At 45.2% G+C, this 22,397-nt stretch overlaps 2 protein-coding genes across 11 annotated transcripts in view; both read right to left on the bottom strand.

The window, feature by feature from the left end:
- Positions 1–340: 340 nt before the first annotated feature.
- LOC110515991 lies at positions 341–2,170 on the bottom strand. 9 transcript variants are annotated; one of them, XM_036972770.1, is made up of 5 exons: positions 1,614–2,169; positions 1,359–1,573; positions 1,146–1,321; positions 783–1,106; positions 341–694 (listed from the first exon to the last, which is right to left on the bottom strand). In XM_036972770.1, exons 1-5 carry the CDS (start codon positions 1,888–1,890, stop codon positions 637–639), a joined length of 1,050 nt encoding a protein of 349 aa, XP_036828665.1. In that variant the 5' UTR covers positions 1,891–2,169; the 3' UTR covers positions 341–636. The 9 variants fall into 9 exon arrangements, with proteins under 9 accessions (XP_036828665.1, XP_036828668.1, XP_036828663.1 ...); XM_036972773.1 differs by having other exon boundaries at positions 783–1,034; XM_036972768.1 differs by having other exon boundaries at positions 783–1,321; positions 1,614–1,837; positions 1,874–2,169.
- A 285-nt stretch (positions 2,171–2,455) lies between these two features.
- The window catches only part of LOC110510383 (anoctamin-1-like), a 108,139-nt gene continuing 88,197 nt past the window's right edge, over positions 2,456–22,397 (bottom strand). Inside the window, exons 23-26 of one of the 2 annotated variants that reach the window (XR_005041890.1) lie at positions 19,581–19,759; positions 6,591–6,696; positions 2,715–3,663; positions 2,456–2,588 (exon numbers count right to left, since the gene is read on the bottom strand). Coding sequence is in view for 1 of the 2 variants with exons in the window: in XM_036972743.1 (XP_036828638.1) it covers positions 3,268–3,663; positions 6,591–6,696; positions 19,581–19,759 (681 nt within the window). In the remaining variant the exon portion in view is untranslated. Of the gene's footprint in view, positions 3,664–6,590; positions 6,697–19,580; positions 19,760–22,397 lie in introns of both variants that reach the window. The other variant, XM_036972743.1, reaches the window with a different exon arrangement.

Raw genomic sequence — 22,397 nt, 5'->3', positions numbered from 1 at the left:
CTAGATCATGGGTTCCCAAACTCAGCCCTGGGGCCTCCCCCCCTAGGTGCACACTTTGGTTTTTGAACTACACAGCTGATTCAAATAACCAACTCATCATCAAGCTGTGATTATCTGAATCAGCGGAGTAGTGCTGGGGGACAGAGCAAAAGGTCCACCCAAGGGGCCCCAGCACCGAGTTTGGGAAACCCAAGTCTGGACCATCCTATCTGCCAATCAGGGCTCTGTACATTACATTTGTATCAACACGGCCACATGATCAGACTGAGCATTTCAATGGCAAAATGAGGCTCGGGGAAATAAATGACCAAAATATATTTTATGTTATTTTCAGGAAATACAGTGATTTATTAGCCGTACAATGATGATGATTTAAAAATACACTTTCAACAACTACATGGGCTTTAAGAGAAGAGATGGAATGAACCGGAACAAAGAGCTCCACCCTCTCTTTACAGGCAAGAATATGGACCAAATGTCCCCTCCTCTTGTGAAATGTGAAAGATGCTAACACCTGTGAAACGTGAGATGCTAACACCTGTGAAATGTGAAAGATGCTTACACCTGTGAAATGTGAAAGATGCTAACACCTGTGAAATGTGAAAGATGCTTACACCTGTGAAATGTGAAAGATGCTTACACCTGTGAAATGTGAAAGATGCTAACACCTGTGAAATGTGAAAGATGCTTACACCTGTGAAATGTGAAAGATGCCAACACCTGTGAAATGTGAAAGATGCTAACACCTCATCATGTACATTACCCAGTTATACACTCTGAACCTCAACATGTACATTACCCAGTTATACACTCTGGACCTCAACATGTACATTACCCAGTTATACACTCTGAACCTCAACATGTACATTACCCAGTTATACACTCTGAACCTCAACATGTACAGTACCCAGTTATACACTCTGGACCTCAACATGTACATTACCCAGTTATACACTCTGAACCTCAACATGTACATTACCCAGATATACACTCTGAACCTCAACATGTACATTACCCAGTTATACACTCTGAACCTCAACATGTACATTACCCATTTATACACTCTGGACCTCAACATGTACATTACCCAGTTATACACTCTGAACCTTGATATTCTATACATTACCCAGTTATACACACTGGACCTCAACATGTACATTACCCAGTTATACACTCTGAACCTCAACATGTACATTACCCAGTTATACACTCTGGACCTCAACATGTACATTACCCATTTATACACTCTGGACCTCAACATGTACATTACCCAGTTATACACTCTGAACCTTGATATTCTATACATTACCCAGTTATACACCTCTGAACCTCAACATGTACATTACCCAGTTATACACTCTGAACCTCAACATGTACATTACCCAGTTATACACTCTGAACCTCAACATGTACATTACCCAGTTATACACTCTGAACCTCAACATGTACATTACCCAGTTATACACTCTGGACCTCAACATGTACATTACCCAGTTATACACTCTGAACCTCAACATGTACATTACCCAGTTATACACTCTGAACCTCAACATGTACATTACCCAGTTATACACTCTGGACCTTGATATTCTATACATTACCCAGTTATACACCTCTGAACCTCAACATGTACATTACCCAGTTATACACTCTGAACCTCAACATGTACATTACCCAGTTATACACTCTGAACCTCAACATGTACATTACCCAGTTATACACTCTGAACCTCAACATGTACATTACCCAGTTATACACTCTGGACCTCAACATGTACATTACCCAGTTATACACTCTGAACCTCAACATGTACATTACCCAGTTATACACTCTGAACCTCAACATGTACATTACCCAGTTATACACTCTGGACCTTGATATTCTGTACATTACCCAGTCCTTTTAATTATTATTCTTAAGTTTTATTTTTTACAGGAACAGTACACATTTATCAACATTTCTGTAAAGGTGATGGTTTTAGCCAGCTGGATCATTTTCAACCAGAGTCCCTGGGAAGGTTATTAAAAACAAATCCAATAACAATACAGACAGACAATAAGCACAGACAGAGCAACATATAACCAGTAACACAGACAGAGCAACATATAACCAGTAACACAGACAGAGCAACATATAACCAGTAACACAGACAGAGCAACATATAACCAGTAACACAGACAGAGCAACATATAACCAGTAACACAGACAGAGCAACATATAACCAGTAACACAGACAGAGCAACATATAACCAGTAACACAGACAGAGCAACATATAACCAGTAACACAGACAGAGCAACATATAACCAGTAACACAGACAGAGCAACATATAACCAGTAACACAGACAGAGCAACATATGACCAGTAACACAGACAGAGCAACATATGACCAGTAACACTTTTTAACACAGACAGACAGAGCAACATATAACCAGTAACACACAGACAGACAGAGACACAGACAGACAGAGCAACATATAACCAGTAACATAGACAGAGCAACATATGACCTGTAACACACAGACAGACAGAGACACAGACAGACAGAGCAACATATAACCAGTAACATAGACAGAGCAACATATGACCTGTAACACACAGACAGACAGACACAGACAGACAGAGCAACATATAACCAGTAACATAGACAGAGCAACATATGACCTGTAACACACAGACAGACAGAGACACAGACAGACAGAGCAACATATGACCTGTAACACACAGACAGAGACACAGACAGACAGACAGAGCAACATATGACCAGTAACACTTAACACAGACAGAAAGCAACAACACAAAAAGCAACCAAACAGCATGACAGAAAAAGAGCCAACACTGTATAGCAGACAACATGCAGGTCTACACAGCTGGGGATGGTGTTGACACACCTGACTGTCCGTTAGCCATGTCTTTAGGTTATTGGTGAAGGTACCGTAAACAGCAGCTCCATGTGTGTTCCAGACATGGGAAGCTCTCTCAGAGAAGACCGTCAGGCTGAAGGTGTTTTTCCTTAAGGGAACTATACAGTCACTTCTCATCATGCAGATTAACATACAATGGTCAAGAATATGTAGATTATCCGGCCAGAAGAACAAATCCATGATCAGTATGTTCCAGCATCACACTGCTTCAGAAAGAGAACACCAAGTCTACATGGGTGAGAGATACAGAGGAGCATTCAGACTCCATGTAGCTACCACACTAGTGTCTGAACTTCTCCTGTGGGGATAAAGATCGTTTGTATCCAACCGCTACAGCAGCGTGTCAGACCGCTGTGTGTCGGGCTGCGTCGTTGCTAGGAGACATGGACATCTGTCGGCCTGCGTTGTTGCTAGGAGACATGGACATCTGTCTGGTGAACTGGCTGAAACTGGCAGCCCTGCATCTCACCCGGGATTCCCCTCCCTCTCCGCCCGGGGGCTGGCCTAGGCCCTGAGAGAGGCCTAGGGGTAGAGTACGGAAGTGGGCCGTGTCGGGGTGACCCTGGCTGGGCAGGTCCTTGGAGGAAAAGAGGCTCTGGAGGAGGTGGAACTTCTCCTTCTCCTCCCGGAGGAACACGTCCACCAGCAGAGTCTTCTCTCTCTTCAGCTGCTCACTGATGTTCTTCGGTACGTCTGGGATCACCCAGGCAACCAGCAGGCTCAGGAACATCACCAGGTTCTGATGGAGACAGCGTCATGGACGTCAGGGTGGAGGTTGAAGGAAGGATGTAGCACAAAGTGACAACAGAAGACAGGAGTTTGTTAAACTGGTTGGTGATGTACTGAATCATCTGATAAATGCTCCACTGTGACTAAAATACAACCACACTGCAACCACAGTGGTCCAACCACACTGATCATTGGTCCAACCACACTGCAACCACAGTGGTCCAACCACACTGCAACCACAGTTGTCCAACCACACTGCAACCACAGTTGTCCAACCACACTGATCATTGAACCAGGTAACTATTCCAGAGTCAGTTTGATATTACATACAGTACCAGGTAACTGTTCCAGAGTCCGTTTGATATTACATACAGTACCAGGTAACTGTGCCAGAGTCAGTTTGATATTACATACAGTACCAGGTAACTGTTCCAGAGTCCGTTTGATATTACATACAGTACCAGGTAACTGTTCCAGAGTCAGTTTGATATTACATACAGTACCAGGTAACTGTGCCAGAGTCAGTTTGATATTACATACAGTACCAGGTAACTGTTCCAGAGTCAGTTTGATATTACATACAGTACCAGGTAACTGTTCCAGAGTCAGTTTGATATTACATACAGTAGCAGGTAACTGTGCCAGAGTCAGTTTGATATTACATACAGTACCAGGTAACTGTTCCAGAGTCCGTTTGATATTACATACAGTACCAGGTAACTGTTCCAGAGTCAGTTTGATATTACATACAGTACCAGGTAACTGTTCCAGAGTCAGTTTGATATTACATACAGTACCAGGTAACTGTTCCAGAGTCAGTTTGATATTATATACAGTACCAGGTAACTGTTCCAGAGTCAGTTTGATATTACATACAGTACCAGGTAACTGTTCCAGAGTCAGTTTGATATTACATACAGTACCAGGTAACTGTTCCAGAGTCAGTTTGATATTACATACAGTACCAGGTAACTGTTCCAGAGTCAGTTTGATATTACATACAGTACCAGGTAACTGTTCCAGAGTCAGTTTGATATTACATACAGTACCAGGTAACTGTTCCAGAGTCAGTTTGATATTACATACAGTACCAGGTAACTGTTCCAGAGTCAGTTTGATATTATATACAGTACCAGGTAACTGTTCCAGAGTCAGTTTGATATTACATACAGTACCAGTCAACAGTTTGGACAACCCTAGTCATTCAAGTTTATTTATTTATTTATTTACAATTTTCTACATTGTAGAATAATAGTGAAGACATCAAAACTATGAAATAACACATATGGGATCATGTAGTAACCAAAAAGTATTTCAGATTCTTCGAAATAGCCACACTTGCCCTTGATGACAGCTTTGCACACTCTGGCATTTTCTCAACCAGCTTCATGAGGTAGTCACCTGGAATGCATTTCAATTAACAGGTGTTGTTAAAAGTTCACCTGTGGAACTTCTTTCCTTAATACGTTTGAGACAATCAGTTTTGTTGTGACAAGGTAGGGGTGGTATACAGAAGATAGCCCTATTTGGTAAAAGACCAAGTCCATATTATGGCAAGAACAGCTCAAATAAGCAAAGAGAAAAGACAGTCCATCATTACTTTAAGACATGAAGGTCAGTTAATCCGGAAAATGTCAAGAACTTTGAAAGTTTCAAATGCAGTCGCAAAAACCATCAAGCTCTACGAAACTGGCTCTCATGAGGACCACCACAGGAAAGGAAGACAGAGTTACCTCTGCTGCAGAGGTTACCAGTCTCAGTTACCAGCCTCAGTTACCAGCCTCAGTTACCAGCCTCAGTTACCAGCCTCAGTTACCAGTCTCAGTTACCAGTCTCAGTTACCAGTCTCAGTTACCAGTCTCAGTTACCAGTCTCAGTTACCAGTCTCAGTTACCAGTCTCAGTTACCAGCCTCAGTTACCAGCCTCAGTTACCAGCCTCAGTTACCAGCCTCAGTTACCAGCCTCAGTTACCAGCCTCAGTTACCAGCCTCAGTTACCAGCCTCAGTTACCAGCCTCAGTTACCAGCCTCAGACTGCAGTCCAAATAAATGCTTCAGAGTTCAAGTAACAGACACATCTCAACATCATTCGTTCAGAGGAGACTGCGTGAATCAGGCCCTCATTGCTGCAAAAAAAAAACTACTAAAGGACACCAATGAGAAGAAGAGACTTGATTGGGCCAAAACACATGAGCAATAGACATCAGACTGATTGAAATCTGTCCTTTGGTGTGATGAGTCCAGATTTGAGATTTTTGGTTCCAACCGCCGTGTCTTTGGGAGACGCAGAGTAGGTGAACCAATGATCTCCGCATGTGTGGTTCCCTCCGTGAAGCATGGAGGAGGAGGTGTGATGGTGCTTTGCTGGTGATACGGTCAGTGATTGACTTAGAATTCAAGGCACACTTAACCAACATGGCTACCACAGCATTCTGCAACGATGCTCAATCCCATCTGGTTTGTGTTCAGTGGGACTATCATTTGTTTTTCAACAGGACAATGACCCAACACACCTCCAGGCTGTGTAAGGGCTATTTGACCAAGAAGGAGAGTGATCAGATGACGTGGCCTCCACAATCACCTGACCTCAACCCAATAGAGATGGTATGGGATGAGATGGACTGCAGAGTGAAGGAAAAGTAGCCAACAAGTGTTCAGCAAAAGTGGGAACTCCTTCAAGAATGTTGGAAAAGCATTCCAGGTGAAGTTGGTTGAGAGAACGCCAAGAGTTTGCAAAGCTGTCATCAAGGCAAAGGGTGGCTAGTAGGTGTCCAAACCTTTGACTAGTACTGTACATACAGAATATCTCCTGACTAAAGTACTTTTTAAATGTTCATAGGTGTCCCTGATATTTGTGGTACTGTACATACAGAATATATCCTGATACAATACTTGTTTAAATGTTCATAAGTGTCCCTGCTATTTGTGGTACTATACCTGGAACAGGATGACGAAGGCCAGTCTGGCAGCAAGGACAGCCCAGTAGGTTTTAGAGAACTGGTAGGCTTCAGCTGACCATGGAGGCTCTCTGTAGTCCTTATACCTGGGGGGTTGGGAGGGGGGGGTTACTAGAGGTCTTGGAAATGTTAGTGATCCCTTTAAGGCAGACAGCAGACGGACACTTCTACTCTCTAAACCAGTTACTAGATGTAACACATGACTAGCCAGACAGACACACAATGCAACAGGAGAACAGAGCTGCTGGCCAGTGTTTCTCCCTCTGTAGTAATGAACACAGCCCGTAGACTAGGAGACCGACATGTTTCTCCCTCTGTAGTAATCTATACCCAAATTTGGTTTTGAATGGTCTGAGTATTTTAGGGTTAGGGTCAGACTGTAGTCTAGGGGACAGAGCCATAATGGAGGTGGTCAGACTATAGTCTAGGGGAAAGAGCCATAATGGAGGTGGTCAGACTGTAGTCTAGGGGACAGAGCCATAATGGAGGTGGTCAGACTGTAGTCTAGTGGACAGAGCCATAATGGAGGTCAGACTGTAGTCTAGGGGACAGAGCCATAATGGAGAAGGTCAGACTGTAGTCTAGGGGACAGAGTCATAATGGAGGTTGTCAGACTATAGTCTAGGGAACAGAGCCATAATGGAGGTTGTCAGACTGTAGTCTAGGGGAAAGAGCCATAATGGAGGTGGTCAGACTGTAGCCTAGGGGACAGAGTCATAATGGAGGTGGTAAGACTGTAGTCTACGGAACAGGGTCATAATGGAGGTGGTCAGACTGTCGGGTAAGTGCCCTCAGTGCCCCTCTATCCTCTACACAACCATGTTAATGATACCCCTCTATACAACCATGTTATTAATGATGCATCTCAGTACCCCTCTATACAACCATGTTATTAATGATGCCCCTCAGTACCCCTCTATACAACCATGTTATTAATGATGCCCCTCAGTACCCCTCTATACAACCATGTTATTAATGATGCATCTCAGTACCCCTCTATACAACCATGTTATTAATGATGCCCCTCAGTGCCCCTCTATCAAACCATGTTATTAATGATGCCCCTCAGTACCCCTCTATACAACCATGTTATTAATGATGCTCCTCAGTAACCCTCCATCCTCTACACAACCATGTTATTAATGATGCCCCTCAGTACCCCTCTATACAACCATGTTATTAATGATGCCCCTCAGTACCCCTCTATACAACCATGTTATTAATGATGCCCCTCAGTACCCCTCTATACAACCATGTTATTAATGATGCCCCTCAGTACCCCTCTATACAACCATGTTATTAATGATGCCCCTCAGTACCCCTCTATCAAACCATGTTATTAATGATGCATCTCAGTACCCCTCTATCAAACCATGTTATTAATGATGCCCCTCAGTACCCCTCTATACAACCATGTTATTAATGATGCATCTCAGTACCCCTCTATACAACCATGTTATTAATGATGCATCTCAGTACCCCCTCTATACAACCATGTTATTAATGATGCATCTCAGTACCCCTCTATACAACCATGTTATTAATGATGCATCTCAGTACCCCCTCTATACAACCATGTTATTAATGATGCATCTCAGTACCCCTCTATACAACCATGTTATTAATGATGCATCTCAGTACCCCTCTATACAACCATGTTATTAATGATGCATCTCAGTACCCCCTCTATACAACCATGTTAATGATACCCCTCTATACAACCATGTTATTAATGATGCATCTCAGTACCCCTCTATACAACCATGTTATTAATGATGCATCTCAGTACCCCCTCTATACAACCATGTTATTAATGATGCATCTCAGTACCCCCTCTATACAACCATGTTAATGATACCCCTCTATACAACCATGTTATTAATGATGCCCCTCAGTGCCCCTCTATCCTCTATACAACCATGTTAATGATACCCCTCTATACAACCATGTTATTAATGATGCATCTCAGTACCCCTCTATCAAACCATGTTATTAATGATGCCCCTCAGTACCCCTCTATACAACCATGTTATTAATGATGCCCCTCAGTACCCCTCTATACAACCATGTTATTAATGATGCATCTCAGTACCCCTCTATCAAACCATGTTATTAATGATGCCCCTCAGTGCCCCCTCTATACAACCATGTTATTAATGATGCATCTCAGGACCCCTCTATACAACCATGTTATTAATGATGCCACTCAGTACCCCTCTATACAACCATGTTATTAATGATTCCCCTCAGTACCCCTCTATACAACCATGTTATTAATGATGCATCTCAGTACCCCCTCTATACAACCATGTTATTAATGATGCATCTCAGTACCCCCTCTATACAACCATGTTATTAATGATGCCCCTCAGTACCCCTCTATCCTCTATACAACCATGTTATTAATGATTCCCCTCAGTACCCCTCTATCCTCTATCCAACCATGTTATATCCTCTATACAACCATGCTATTAATGATGCCCCTCAGTACCCCTCTATACAACTATGTTATTAATGATGCCCCTCAGTACCCCTCTATACAACTATGTTATTAATGATGCCCCTCAGGACCCCTCTATCCAACCATGTTATTAATGATGCCCCTCAGGACCCCTCTATCCAACCATGTTATTAATGATTCCCCTCAGTACCCCTCTATCCTCTATCCAACCATGTTATTAATGATTCCCCTCAGTACCCCTCTATCCTCTATCCAACCATGTTATATCCTCTATACAACCATGCTATTAATGATGCCCCTCAGTACCCCTCTATACAGCCATGTTATTAATGAGAACCATGGCAAGAGGACCGTGGCTAGAGGACCGTGGCTAGAGGACCGTGGCTAGAGGACCGTGGCTAGAGGACCGTGGCTAGAGGACCGTGGCTAGAGGACCGTGGCTACAGGACCGTGGCTACAGGACCTCGGCTACAGGACCTCGGCTAGAGGACCTCGGCTAGAGGACCTCGGCTAGAGGACCTCGGCTAGAGGACCTCGGCTAGAGGACCTCGGCTAGAGGACCTCGGCTAGAGGACCTCGGCTAGAGGACCTCGGCTAGAGGACCATGGCTAGAGGACCTCGGCTAGAGGACCATGGCTAGAGGACCGTGGCTAGAGGACCGTGGCTGGAGGACCATAAAGCACAATAACAGCCAGTTTAATGTTTCTATTAGAAACTGGGTTTCTACTATGAAACAACTAGAGTCGCTAGAGATACTACGATACTACAGCAGGTCAGACAGACGGATGAAAACAGAGAAACTATTCTTGTCAGAATGGACATCAAAGCCAAGTTGAATTTCCTCTAAACGTTTGATTGGCTGTATTGAATTAGGAAAACATCATAGAGACAGACTGGTCCTGGTGTATGGCCATATACAGGCATGGAGCAGGAATGTGTGAGACTGGCTCCGATTCACCCAGCCACCCTACACTCTATCTGCCCTCAGGCCCCTGCCTCTCCCTGGGAGCCTCTCCCTGGGAGTCCCCCCTCACACACACACAGATCTGATTCCCTGAAAAAGACATCACCTCAATGATCCTCTGGCTGCCTCCATGTTTGGTTATCACAATACTGACCATGTCAAAAATAGAACAGACACACACTCATTCAATAATACAGAGCTCTCCAAAAGTATTGGGACAGTGATTTATTTGTTGTTATTTTGGCTCTGTACTCCAGCACTTTGGATTTTAAACGATAAAATTACTACGAGGTCAAAGTGTAGATATCAAGCTCTAATTTGAGGGTATTTTCATCCATATTGGGTGAATCGTTGAGAAATTACACCACTTTTTGTACATAGTCCCCCCTCAATTTAGAGGACCAAAAATCTTCGGACAAATTCACTTATATTTGTAATACTCAAATGTTTAGTATTTGGTTCCATAAGCAATGAGTTTCGGCACCGGGGGAGATGGCTGCCGTTGTACGATCTCCTAACCAACTGTGCCATTGTGCGTGTTTTTTGCGTTATTTGCTAACTTAGCTTGAACATAATGTTTCTGCCACCGTGTCTTGTGACTGAAAAGAGCTTCTAGATATCAGGACAGCGATTACTCAACCCGTACTGGAGGAAACCTTTTTCTTTAACGAGTCGGACGGGTAGGATTTACTTCAGATGCCCGACATGGCCCCCATCCCCATCATTCGCAGGAGAAAGAGACGGAGATATCGGGGGACGAAGGTCTGGGTGCCTTGTAAGGATCCGTCGGCGAGCGGTTAATCTCCCTTTACCATCGGTCCTATTAACCAACGTACAATCAATGGAAAATAAAATAGACGAACTACAATCACGTTTATCCTAGCAACGGGACTGGAATACCTTATGTTTCACCGAGTCGTGGCTAAACGAAGAAATGAATAACATACAGCTGGCAGGTTAAACACTCTATCGGCAGGATAGACCACCGGCCTCTGGTAAGACACGGGGCGGAGGTCTATGTATATTTGTAAACAACTGCTGGTGCACGAAATCTAAGGAGGTCTTGAGGTTTTGCTCGCCTGAGGTAGAGTTTCTGATGATAAGCTGTAGACCACATTATTTACCAAGTGAGTTTATCTATATTATTTGTAGCCGTCTATTTACCACCACAAACCGATGCTGCCACTAAGACCAATGAGCTAAATACGGCCATAAGCAAACAGGAAAACACTTATCCAGAGGGGGCGCACCTAGTGGCCGCGGACTTTAATGAAAGGAAACTTGAATCTGTTTTACCTCATTTCTATCAGCATGTTAAATGTGCAACCAGAGGGAAAGAAAACTCTGGACCACCTTTACTCCACACACACAGAGACGCATACAAAGCTCTCCCTCACCCTCCATTTGGCAAATCTGACCATAATTCCATCCTAATTCCTGCTTACAAGCAAAAACTAAAGCAGGAAGCACCAGCGACTCAGTCAATAAAAAAAGTAGTCAGATGAAGCAGATGCTAAACTACAGGACTGTTTTGCTAGCAGATTGAAATTTGTTCAGGGATTCTTCCGATGGCATTAAGGAGTACACCACATCAGTCACTGGCTTTATTAATAAGTGCATCGATGACGCCTTCCCCACAGTGACCATACGTACATACCCCAAACAGAAGCCATGGAGAACAGGCAACATCCACACTGAGCTAAAGGGTAGAGCTGCCGCTTTAAAGGGGCGTGACTCTAACCCGGAAGCTTATAATAAATCCTGCTATGTCCTCAGATGAACCATCGAACACCTTGTCAATACAGGACTATGATTGAATCGTACTACACCGGCTTCGATGCTCATCAGATATGGCAGGGCTTGCAAACTATTACAGACTACAAAGGGAAGCACAGCCGAGAGCTGCCCAGTGACACGAGCCTACCAGACAAGCTAAATTACTTCTATGCTCGGTTCGATGCAAGTAACACTGAAACACGTATGAGAGCATAAGCTGTTTGGGACGACTGTGTGATCACGCTCTCCGCAGCTGATGTGAGTAAGACCTGTAAACAGGTCAACATTCACAAGGCCGCAGGGCCAGACGGATTACCAGGACGTGTACTCTGAGCATGTGCTGACCAACTGGCAAGTCTTCATTGACTTTTTCAACCTGTCCCTGTCTGAGTCTAATAGCAACATGTTTCAAGCAGACCACCATAGTCCCTGTGCCCAAGAACACTAAGGTAACCTGCCTAAATGACTACCGACCCGTAGCACTCACATCTGTAGCCATGAAGTGCTTTGAAAGGCTGGTCATGGCTCACATCAACACCATTATTCCAGGCACCCTAGACCCACTCCAATTTGCATACCACCCCGACAGATCCACAGATGATACAGTCTCTATTGCACTCCACACGGCCCTTTCCCACCTGGACAAAAGGAACACCTATGTGAGAATGCTATTCATTAACTACAGCTCAGCATTCAACACCATGATGCCCTCAAAGCTCATCACTAAGTTAAGGACTCTGGGACGAAACACCTCCCTCTGCAACTGGATCCTGGACTTCCTGACGGTCACTCCCAGGTGGTAAGGGTATGTAACAGCACATCTGCCACGCTGATCCTTAACACAGGGGCCTCTCAGGGGTACATGCTCAGTCCCCGCATGTACTCCCTCCCTGTTCACTCATGACTGCACGGCCAGGTACGAATTCAACACCATCGTTAAGTGTGCTTGTGACACACCAGTGGTAGGCTAGATCACCGACAACGACGAGACAGCCTATAGGGAGCAGGTCAGAGACCTGGCAGTGTGGTGCCAGGATAACAACCTCTTCCTCAATGTGATCAAGACTAAGGAGATGATTGTTGACTACAGGAAAAGGAGGACAGAGCACACCCCCATTCTCATCGCCGGGGCTGCAGTGGAGCATGTTAAGAGCTTCAAGTTCCTTGGTTCCACATCACCAACTAACAAACATGGTCCAAGCACACCAAGACAGTTGTGAAGAGGGCACGACAAAACCTATTCCCAGTCAGGAGACTGAAAAGATTTGGCATGGGTCCTCAGATCCTCTAAAGGTTCTACCAGCTGCACCATCGAGAGCATCCTGACTGGTTGCATCACTGCCTGATATGGCAACTGCCTGGCCTCCGACCACAGGGCACTACAGAGGGTAGTGCGTACAGCCCAGTACATCCAGGACATCTATACCCGTCAGAGGAAGGACCTAAAAATTGTCAGACTCCAGCGCCAACTCTAGGTCCAAAAGGCTTGTTAATAGCTTCTACCCCCAAGCCATAAGACTCATGAACAAATAATCAAAGGGCTACACAGACCCATCTTTTACGCTGCTGCTACTCTGTTAATTATCTGTGCATAGTCACTTTAACTCTACCTACATGTACATATTACCTCAATTACCTCGACTAACTGGTGCCCCCTTTGACTCTGTACCGGTATCCCCTGTATATAGTCTCCTCATTGACTCTGTAACGTAATACCCTGAATATAGCCTCCACATTGACTCTGTACCGGTACCCCCTGTATATAGCCTCCACATTGACTCTGTACCGGTACCCTCTGTATATAACCTCCACATTGACTCTGTACCGGTACCCCCTGTATATAGTCTTCACATTGTACCGGTACCCCCTGTATATAGTCTCCACCGGTACAGAGTCAATGTGGAGACTATATACAGGGGGTACCGGTACACCCTGTATATAGCCTCCACATTGACTCTGTACCGTAACACCCTGTATATAGCCTCCACATTGACTCTGTACCGGTACCCCCTGTATATAGCCTCCACATTGACTCTGTACCGGTACCCCCTGTATATAGCCTCCACATTGACTCTGTACCGTAATACCCTGTATATAGCCTCCACATTGACTCTGTACCGGTACCCCCTGTATATAGCCTCCACATTGACTCTGTACCGGTACCCCCTGTATATAGCCTCCATATTGACTCTGTACCGGTACCCCCTGTATTTTGCCTCGCTTGTTATTTTACTGCTGGGTTACTGCTTACGTTTATTATTTTTTACTGAACACTTATTTTTCTTAAAACTTCTTAAAACATTGTTGGTTAAGGGCTTGTCAGTAAGCATTTCACTGTGAGGTCTATTACACCTGTTGTATTCAGTATTTCACTGTGAGGTCTATTACACCTGTTGTATTCAGCACTATAATTTGATTACATGAAACGTATGATTCTACAAACTTGTTGGATGCTGTTTGTTTTGGTTGCGTTTCAGATTATTTTGTGTCCAATAGAAATTAATGGTAAATAAAGATGAATCAGAAAGTTAGACGTACAAATATCATACACCCCAAAAATGCTAACCTCCCCTGTTACTGCAATGGTGAGAGGTTAGCATGTCTTGGAGGTATGATATGCTAACCTCCCCTGTTACTGCAATGGTGAGAGGTTAGCATGTCTTGGAGGTATGATATGCTAACCTCCCCTGTTATTGTAATGGTGAGAGGTTAGCATGTCTTGGAGGTATGATATGCTAACCTACCCTGTTACTGCAATGGTGAGAGGTTAGCATGTCTTGGAGGTATGATATGCTAACCTACCCTGTTACTGCAATGGTGAGAGGTTAGCATGTCTTGGAGGTATGATATGCTAACCTCCCCTGTTATTGTAATGGTGAGAGGTTAGCATGTCTTGGGGGTATGATATAACATGCTAACCTCCCCTGTTACTGCAATGGTGAGAGGTTAGCATAACTTAGGGGTATGATATAAAATGCTAACCTCCCCTGATATTGTATTGGTGAGAGGTTGGCATGTCTTGGAGGTATGATATAAAATGCTAACCTCCCCTGTTATTGTATTGGTGAGAGGTTAGCATGTCTTGGGGGTATGATATAAAATGCTAACCTCCCCTGTTACTGTAATGGTGAGAGGTTAGCATGTCTTGGAGGTATGATATGCTAACCTCCCCTGTTATTGTAATGGTGCGAGGTTAGCATGTCTTGGAGGTATGATCTTTGTGTCTTTCTCACTCGTAATTATTCACGATTCATTCAGGATTATCCGTAGCCATGGTAACATCCACATTAATGTAGAAGTGCTTAGAAACATATCTAACCACGCTCTAACCACTAGGCTACCCTGCCGCCCCGAATACAACAAAAGCAAACAGCAAATGCATCCAACAAGTTTGTAAGCTTGATGTAGTCATTGCGTGCTAGGAATATGGGACTGAATACTAAACGTTTGACTACTTTAACACACAAGTGAATTTGTCCTAATACTTTGTCTGTCATTTCTAAAACGGCTCCCCTTATGTGGATGAAATACCCTCAAATTAAATCTGACAGTCTGCACTTTAACCTCATGGTCACTGTATCATTTCAAATCCATAGTGCTGGAGTACAGAGCCAAAACAACCAAAATGGGTCCCTGTCTCAATACTGTTGGAGATCACTGTATTTCCTCTAGATGAGTGCGTGACAGTACCAGAGGAAGTTGGACTGATTTCCACTAGTATCTCTGGGGAACAGGGCTCAAATCTGCAAAAAAACAAGGGTCAGCCCATTCCCACCCCTCCCTCCCTCCCTCCCTCACACACACACACACACACACACACACACACACACACACACACACACACACACACACACACACGCAGCCAATTTCCGAGTGAGCCCCTTTGCCAGAAAACGTGGTGCATGCCTGATATCATTCCCCCGCTGATAAAGCCCCCAGCTTCTCTAGTTCCCCAGTATGTTTAAGCAGAACCACAGTATGTGGCCCTGTGTGGCTCAGTTGGTAGAGCATGTTGCTCCCCCAGCTTCTCTAGTTCCCAGTATGTAGTCCTGTGTGGCCCAGTTGGTAGAGCATGTTGCTCCCCCAGCTTCTCTAGTTCCCAGTATGTGGTCCTGTGTGGCTCAGTTGGTAGAGCATGTTGCTCCCCCAGCTTCTCTAGTTCCCAGTATGTGGTCCTGTGTGGCTCAGTTGGTAGAGCATGTTGCTCCCCCAGCTTCTCTAGTTCCCAGTATGTGGTCCTGTGTGGCTCAGTTGGTAGAGCATGTTGCTCCCCCAGCTTCTCTAGTTCCCAGTATGTGGTCCTGTGTGGCTCAGTTGGTAGTGCATGTTGTTCCCCCAGCTTCTCTAGTTCCCAGTATGTGGTCCTGTGTGGCTCAGTTGGTAGAGCATGTTGTTCCCCCAGCTTCTCTAGTTCCCAGTACGTTTAAGCAGAAACACAGTATGTGGTCCTGTGTGGTCCAGTTGGTAGAGCATGTTGCTCCCCCAGCTTCTCTAGTTCCCAGTATGTGGTCCTGTGTGGCCCAGTTGGTAGAGCATGTTGCTCCCCCAGCTTCTCTAGTTCCCAGTATGTGGTCCTGTGTGGCTCAGTTGGTAGAGCATGATGCTCCAGGGCTGAGGGTTTGACTCCTGCTGGGGCCACCCAGACCAAAAGATAGGTCTGCACTACTTAAAGTCGCTTTGGATAGAAGTGTCTGCTAAATGGCAGAGGGTGAACGGACAAGACATGAGAATTAAGTGCCTTTGAACAGGGTATGGTAGTAGGTTCCAGGCGAACCGGTTTGTGTCCAGAACTGCAACACTGCTGGGTTTTTCACGCTCAACAGTTTCCTGTGTGTATCAAGAATGGTCTACCACCCAAAGGACATCCAGCCAACATGATACAACAGTGGGAAACATTGGAGTCAACATGGGCCAGCATCCCTGTGGAACGCTTTCAACACCTTGTAGTCCACGCCCGACGAATTGAGGCTGTTCTGAGGGCTAAAGGGGAGGAGCAACTCAATCTGAGGAAGGTGTTCTTAATGTTTTGTCCACCCGGCCCACCCCCAGAAGATGGCATCTCTCCCTCCATCCACCCATTCCCACCCGGCCCACCCCCCAGGAAGATGGCATCTCTCCCTCCATCCACCTCTGTCCCCACCCGGCCCACCCCCCAGGAAGATGGCATCTCTCCCTCCATCCGCCCCTGTCCCCACCTGGCCCACCCCCCAGGAAGATGGCATCTCTCCCTCCATCCACCCCTGTCCCCACCCGGCCCACCCCCCAGGAAGATGTCATCTCTCCCTCCATCCATCCCTGTCCCCACCCGGCCCACCCCCAGAAGATGGCATCTCTCCCTCCATCCGCCCCTGTCCCCACCTGGCCCAACCCCCAGGAAGATGGCATCTCTCCCTCCATCCACCCCTGTCCCCACCCGGCCCACCCCCCAGGAAGATGTCATCTCTCCCTCCATCCATCCCTGTCCCCACCCGGCCCACCGCCCAGGAAGATGGCATCTCTCCCTCCATCCATCCCTGTCCCCACCCGGCCCACCCCCCAGGAAGATGGCATCTCTCCCTCCATCCATCCCTGTCTCCAACCGGCCCACCCCCCAGGAAGACAATGATCTGTCCTTACTGAATAGTCTCTCTTTCTTGAATAAAACATTTCATTCATGACACAAATATAGTGTTTTCTGGGAATGGCTCATTAGTCATGCTTTAACACTGGAGGGACATTCCTATAGTCTTAAAGTGGCGTGTGTTTTAAACAGACCGTCTCTACAGTACTGTTACGTAACAGAATCCCCAACAGACCTGGAGGGTCCCAGTCAGACAGACAGTAACACCCTCTGTGTTGGGTTAGAAGGATTTTAACACCAACAGGGCTGTAGGGTTCTGCCTCTACAGTTATGTAACAGAATTCCTAACAGACCTGCAGGGTTAGGGTTATGCCATTTAGCTAATGATTTAAAGCCAGAGAGTTGGAACATTGCTGTAGGACAGACACTGTTAACTGGACCAACAACACTGATGACTAGAGAGAGGGGTGGCAGGAGAGAGAGGGGTAGCAGGAGAGAGAGGGGTAGCAGGAGAGAGAGGTAACAGACTGATTGATAGCTTGGGAACACCATGGATCCTCAAGCACCAGACTATAATGTCAGTCCAACCTGTTACGTTACCCAACGAGAAAAGCTAAAATTGTCCCTCAAACAGAAGGGGGAACTAACAAAGAGCCAATGACAACAACCAAAACGAATCAGGTGGGGTTTTAGGAGGGGTTATGAAAGACATTCAAGGGGCTGTCCACTAGCAACAACAACTGGAACCTACAAGATACCCACCATGAGATGCCCACTTAGAGGCCAACAAAAGAAAAACCCACACTAAACTTAGAGAGGAAGAAAACCAAAATCTCTCAAGACAACTAAAGGAGTTGACCCTCCACATCTATCAAGACAACTAAAGGAGTTGACCCTCCACATCTCTCAAGACAACTAAAGGAGTTGACCCTCCACATCTACCAATACAACTAAAGGTGTTGACCCTCCACATCTATCAAGACAACTAAAGGAGTTGACCCTCCACATCTATCAAGACAACTAAAGGTGTTGACCCTCCACATCTACCAATACAACTAAAGGTGTTGACCCTCCACATCTATCAAGACAACTAAAGGAGTTGACCCTCCACATCTATCAAGACAACTAAAGGTGTTGACCCTCCACATCTATCAAGACAACTAAAGGAGTTGACCCTCCACATCTATCAAGACAACTAAAGGAGATGACCCTCCACATCTATCAAGACAACTAAAGGAGATGACCCTCCACATCTATCAAGCCAACAAAAGGAGTTGACCCTCCACATCTATCAAGACAACTAAAGGTGTTGACCCTCCACATCTATCAAGACAACTAAAGGAGATGACCCTCCACATCTATCAAGACAACTGGGGCACTGGGCCAGCCACTCTTTAAACATCTGAGCCAGCCACTCGTTAAACATCACAGGTAAAACACAGACTAACGAGATGACACCAATCGTGGCCCACCGTACTAACGAGATGACACCCATCGGTGCGCCCACCGTACTAACGTGCTAACGAGGTGACACCAATCGGTGCGCCCACCGTACTAACGAGGTGACACCAATCGGGGCCCACTGTACTAACGTACTAACGAGGTGACACCAATCGGTGCGCCCACCGTACTAACGAGGTGACACCAATCGGTGCGCCCACCGTACTAACGTGCTAACGAGGTAACACCAATCGGTGCGCCCACCGTACTAACGAGGTGACACCAATCGGGGCCCACTGTACTAACGTACTAACGAGGTGACACCAATCGGTGCGCCCACCGTACTAACGTGCTAACGAGGTGACACCAATCGGTGCGCCCACCGTACTAACGTGCTAACGAGGTGACACCAATCGGTGCGCCCACCGTACTAACGAGGTGACACCAATCGGGGCCCACTGTACTAACGTACTAACGAGGTGACACCAATCGGGGCCCACCGTACTAACGTGCTAACGAGGTGACACCAATCGGGGCCCACCGTACTAACGAGGTGACACCAATCGGGGCCCAACTTACTAATGTACTAACGAGGTGACACCAATCGGGGCCCACCGTACTAACGAGGTGACACCAATCGGGGCCCACTGTACTACCGTGCTAACGTCCAAACCTTGAGAAATAAATGGAAAACAATCCTGACTACCAGCGCTCCTGCACGGAGGCTTCAATGAAAGGAGAGACAACAGTGTGTGTATGTGGCACTAACCTGCAGACGGTGGTCTCAGAGAGGTATGAGGAGGTGGGGGCGTTGCCGGGTCTGAAGTTGGACACGTTGAAGTGAGAGAGGGTGTGGTCTATGAAGCCGTGCATGGTGCCTGTCTGACTGTACATGTACTGGTACACCAGCCTGGGAATGAAGTCTGAGGTAAACGAGATCACGAACGCCTGACAGGGAGAGAGAGCACAATAAAGGGAGACTGAGGTTGTGATCACGTTGTGATCTCTATACCATAATGAGACAGACACGTTGTGATCTCTATACCATAATGAGACAGACACGTTGTAATCTCTATACCATAATGAGACAGACACGTTGTGATCTCTATACCATAATGAGACAGACACGTTGTGATCTCTATACCATAATGAGACAGACACGTTGTGATCTCTATACCATAATGAGACAGACACGTTGTGATCTCTATACCATAATGAGACAGACACGTTGTGATCTCTATACCATAATGAGACAGACACGTTGTAATCTCTATACCATAATGAGACAGACACGTTGTGATCTCTATACCATAATGAGACAGACACGTTGTAATCTCTATACCATAATGAGACAGACACGTTGTGATCTCTATACCATAATGAGACAGACACGTTGTGATCTCTATACCATAATGAGACAGACACGTTGTGATCTCTATACCATAATGAGACAGACACGTTGTAATCTCTATACCATAATGAGACAGACACGTTGTGATCTCTATACCATAATGAGACAGACACGTTGTGATCTCTATACCATAATGAGACAGACACGTTGTGATCTCTATACCATAATGAGACAGACACGTTGTAATCTCTATACCATAATGAGACAGACACGTTGTGATCTCTATACCATAATGAGACAGACACGTTGTAATCTCTATACCATAATGAGACAGACACGTTGTAATCTCTATACCATAATGAGACAGACACGTTGTAATCTCTATACCATAATGAGACAGACACGTTGTGATCTCTATACCATAATGAGACAGACACGTTGTAATCTCTATACCATAATGAGACAGACACGTTGTGATCTCTATACCATAATGAGACAGACACGTTGTGATCTCTATACCATAATGAGACAGACACGTTGTGATCTCTATACCATAATGAGACAGACACGTTGTAATCTCTATACCATAATGAGACAGACACGTTGTGATCTCTATACCATAATGAGACAGACACGTTGTGATCTCTATACCATAATGAGACAGACACGTTGTGATCTCTATACCATAATGAGACAGACACGTTGTGATCTCTATACCATAATGAGACAGACACGTTGTAATCTCTATACCATAATGAGACAGACACGTTGTAATCTCTATACCATAATGAGACAGACACGTTGTAATCTCTATACCATAATGAGACACGTTGTGATCTCTATACCATAATGAGACACGTTGTGATCTCTATACCATAATGAGACACGTTGTGATCTCTATACCATAATGAGACAGACACATTGTAATCTCTATACCATAATGAGACAGACACGTTGTGATCTCTATACCATAATGAGACAAACACGTTGTGATCTCTATACCATAATGAGACAGACACGTTGTAATCTCTATACATCGTTACGCGACTTTAACTAGGTAAGTTAACTAGGTATAACGGCCTACCCTGGCCAAACCCTAACGACACTGGGCTAATTGTCCTATGGGACTCCCAATCACGGCCGCTTGTGATACAACCTGGAATCGAACCAGGATCTGTAGTGACGCCTCTAGCACTGAGATGCAGTTCTTTAGACCGCTGTGCCACTCGCGAGCCTCGGGAAAGAATGAGGAAGTGGATATAAAATATTCATATCCATAAATATTTATACTATGTATAGCTTTGTAAGACTATAAATGACCAAACACCCAGCTTTGGAGTAGTTAGATGGTCCATTTCCCTGCTTTTGAGAGGAGACTTCCAGCAATTGTGCTAAGCTAACTTCAATGACCTCCAAACTGCATGCAGAGGAATAAAAATGGTATCCATGAGTTCATAGGACTCTGGGTAAGTAGAAAAACGACGAGATCTCGCAGTATCCCATTTAGGTAGCCTGTCAGCATGTTGCCTGTTTGACATGTTGCCTGTTTAGCATTTAGCCTGTATACTGTGAGCTTTTAAGCCTGTTAGCATGTAGCCTGTTAGCAGGCTAGCTTCTTAGCCTGTCGCTTGTTAGCATGTAGCCTGTTAGCCTGAAAGAATGTAGCCTGCTAGCCATGTTAGTGGCAGCATCATTGCTACAGAGCCACAAGTAGCCAACCCAGTCATTAACACCTCTCTATTAAAAAGCCTGGAATAACATCACCATGGCAACCTCCACACCACTCTTACATCATTACCATGACAACTTCCACACAACTGTAATATGTTTACAGTGACAGTTACATCATCTCCATGACAACCTCGGTTATAATGAAAACTAACTCCAGAGAATCCAGATGGGTTCTGTCAGGGGTCGTGTGTGTGTGTATATATATAGCCTGCTAGCATGTATCCTGATAGCATTTAAGCCTGTTAGCATGTAGCCTGTCAGCCGTGTTAGTCTCCCTGGGAACCACCTACACACACGCTCACAGGCCACATGCTAACAGGTTTAAACGCTATCAAGATACATGCTAACAGGCTATATACACACACATACATGTGTGTGTGTGGAGGTGGTTCCCAGGGAGAAGCTGGTCCCTGAAGGCAGATAGTGTCTTATGGTCTCTCCCTGATATGATCATATAAATCTGCTCTATATTAAACTGCCAGGGCTTACAGCCGTGAGATCAAA

This window comes from Oncorhynchus mykiss, unplaced genomic scaffold (genome assembly GCF_013265735.2).
Source record: "Oncorhynchus mykiss isolate Arlee unplaced genomic scaffold, USDA_OmykA_1.1 un_scaffold_191, whole genome shotgun sequence".
NCBI classification, from domain to species: domain Eukaryota; kingdom Metazoa; phylum Chordata; class Actinopteri; order Salmoniformes; family Salmonidae; genus Oncorhynchus; species Oncorhynchus mykiss.
The sequence above is the reverse complement of the archived record's forward strand: the minus strand, read 5'-3'. Positions and strand labels throughout refer to the sequence as shown.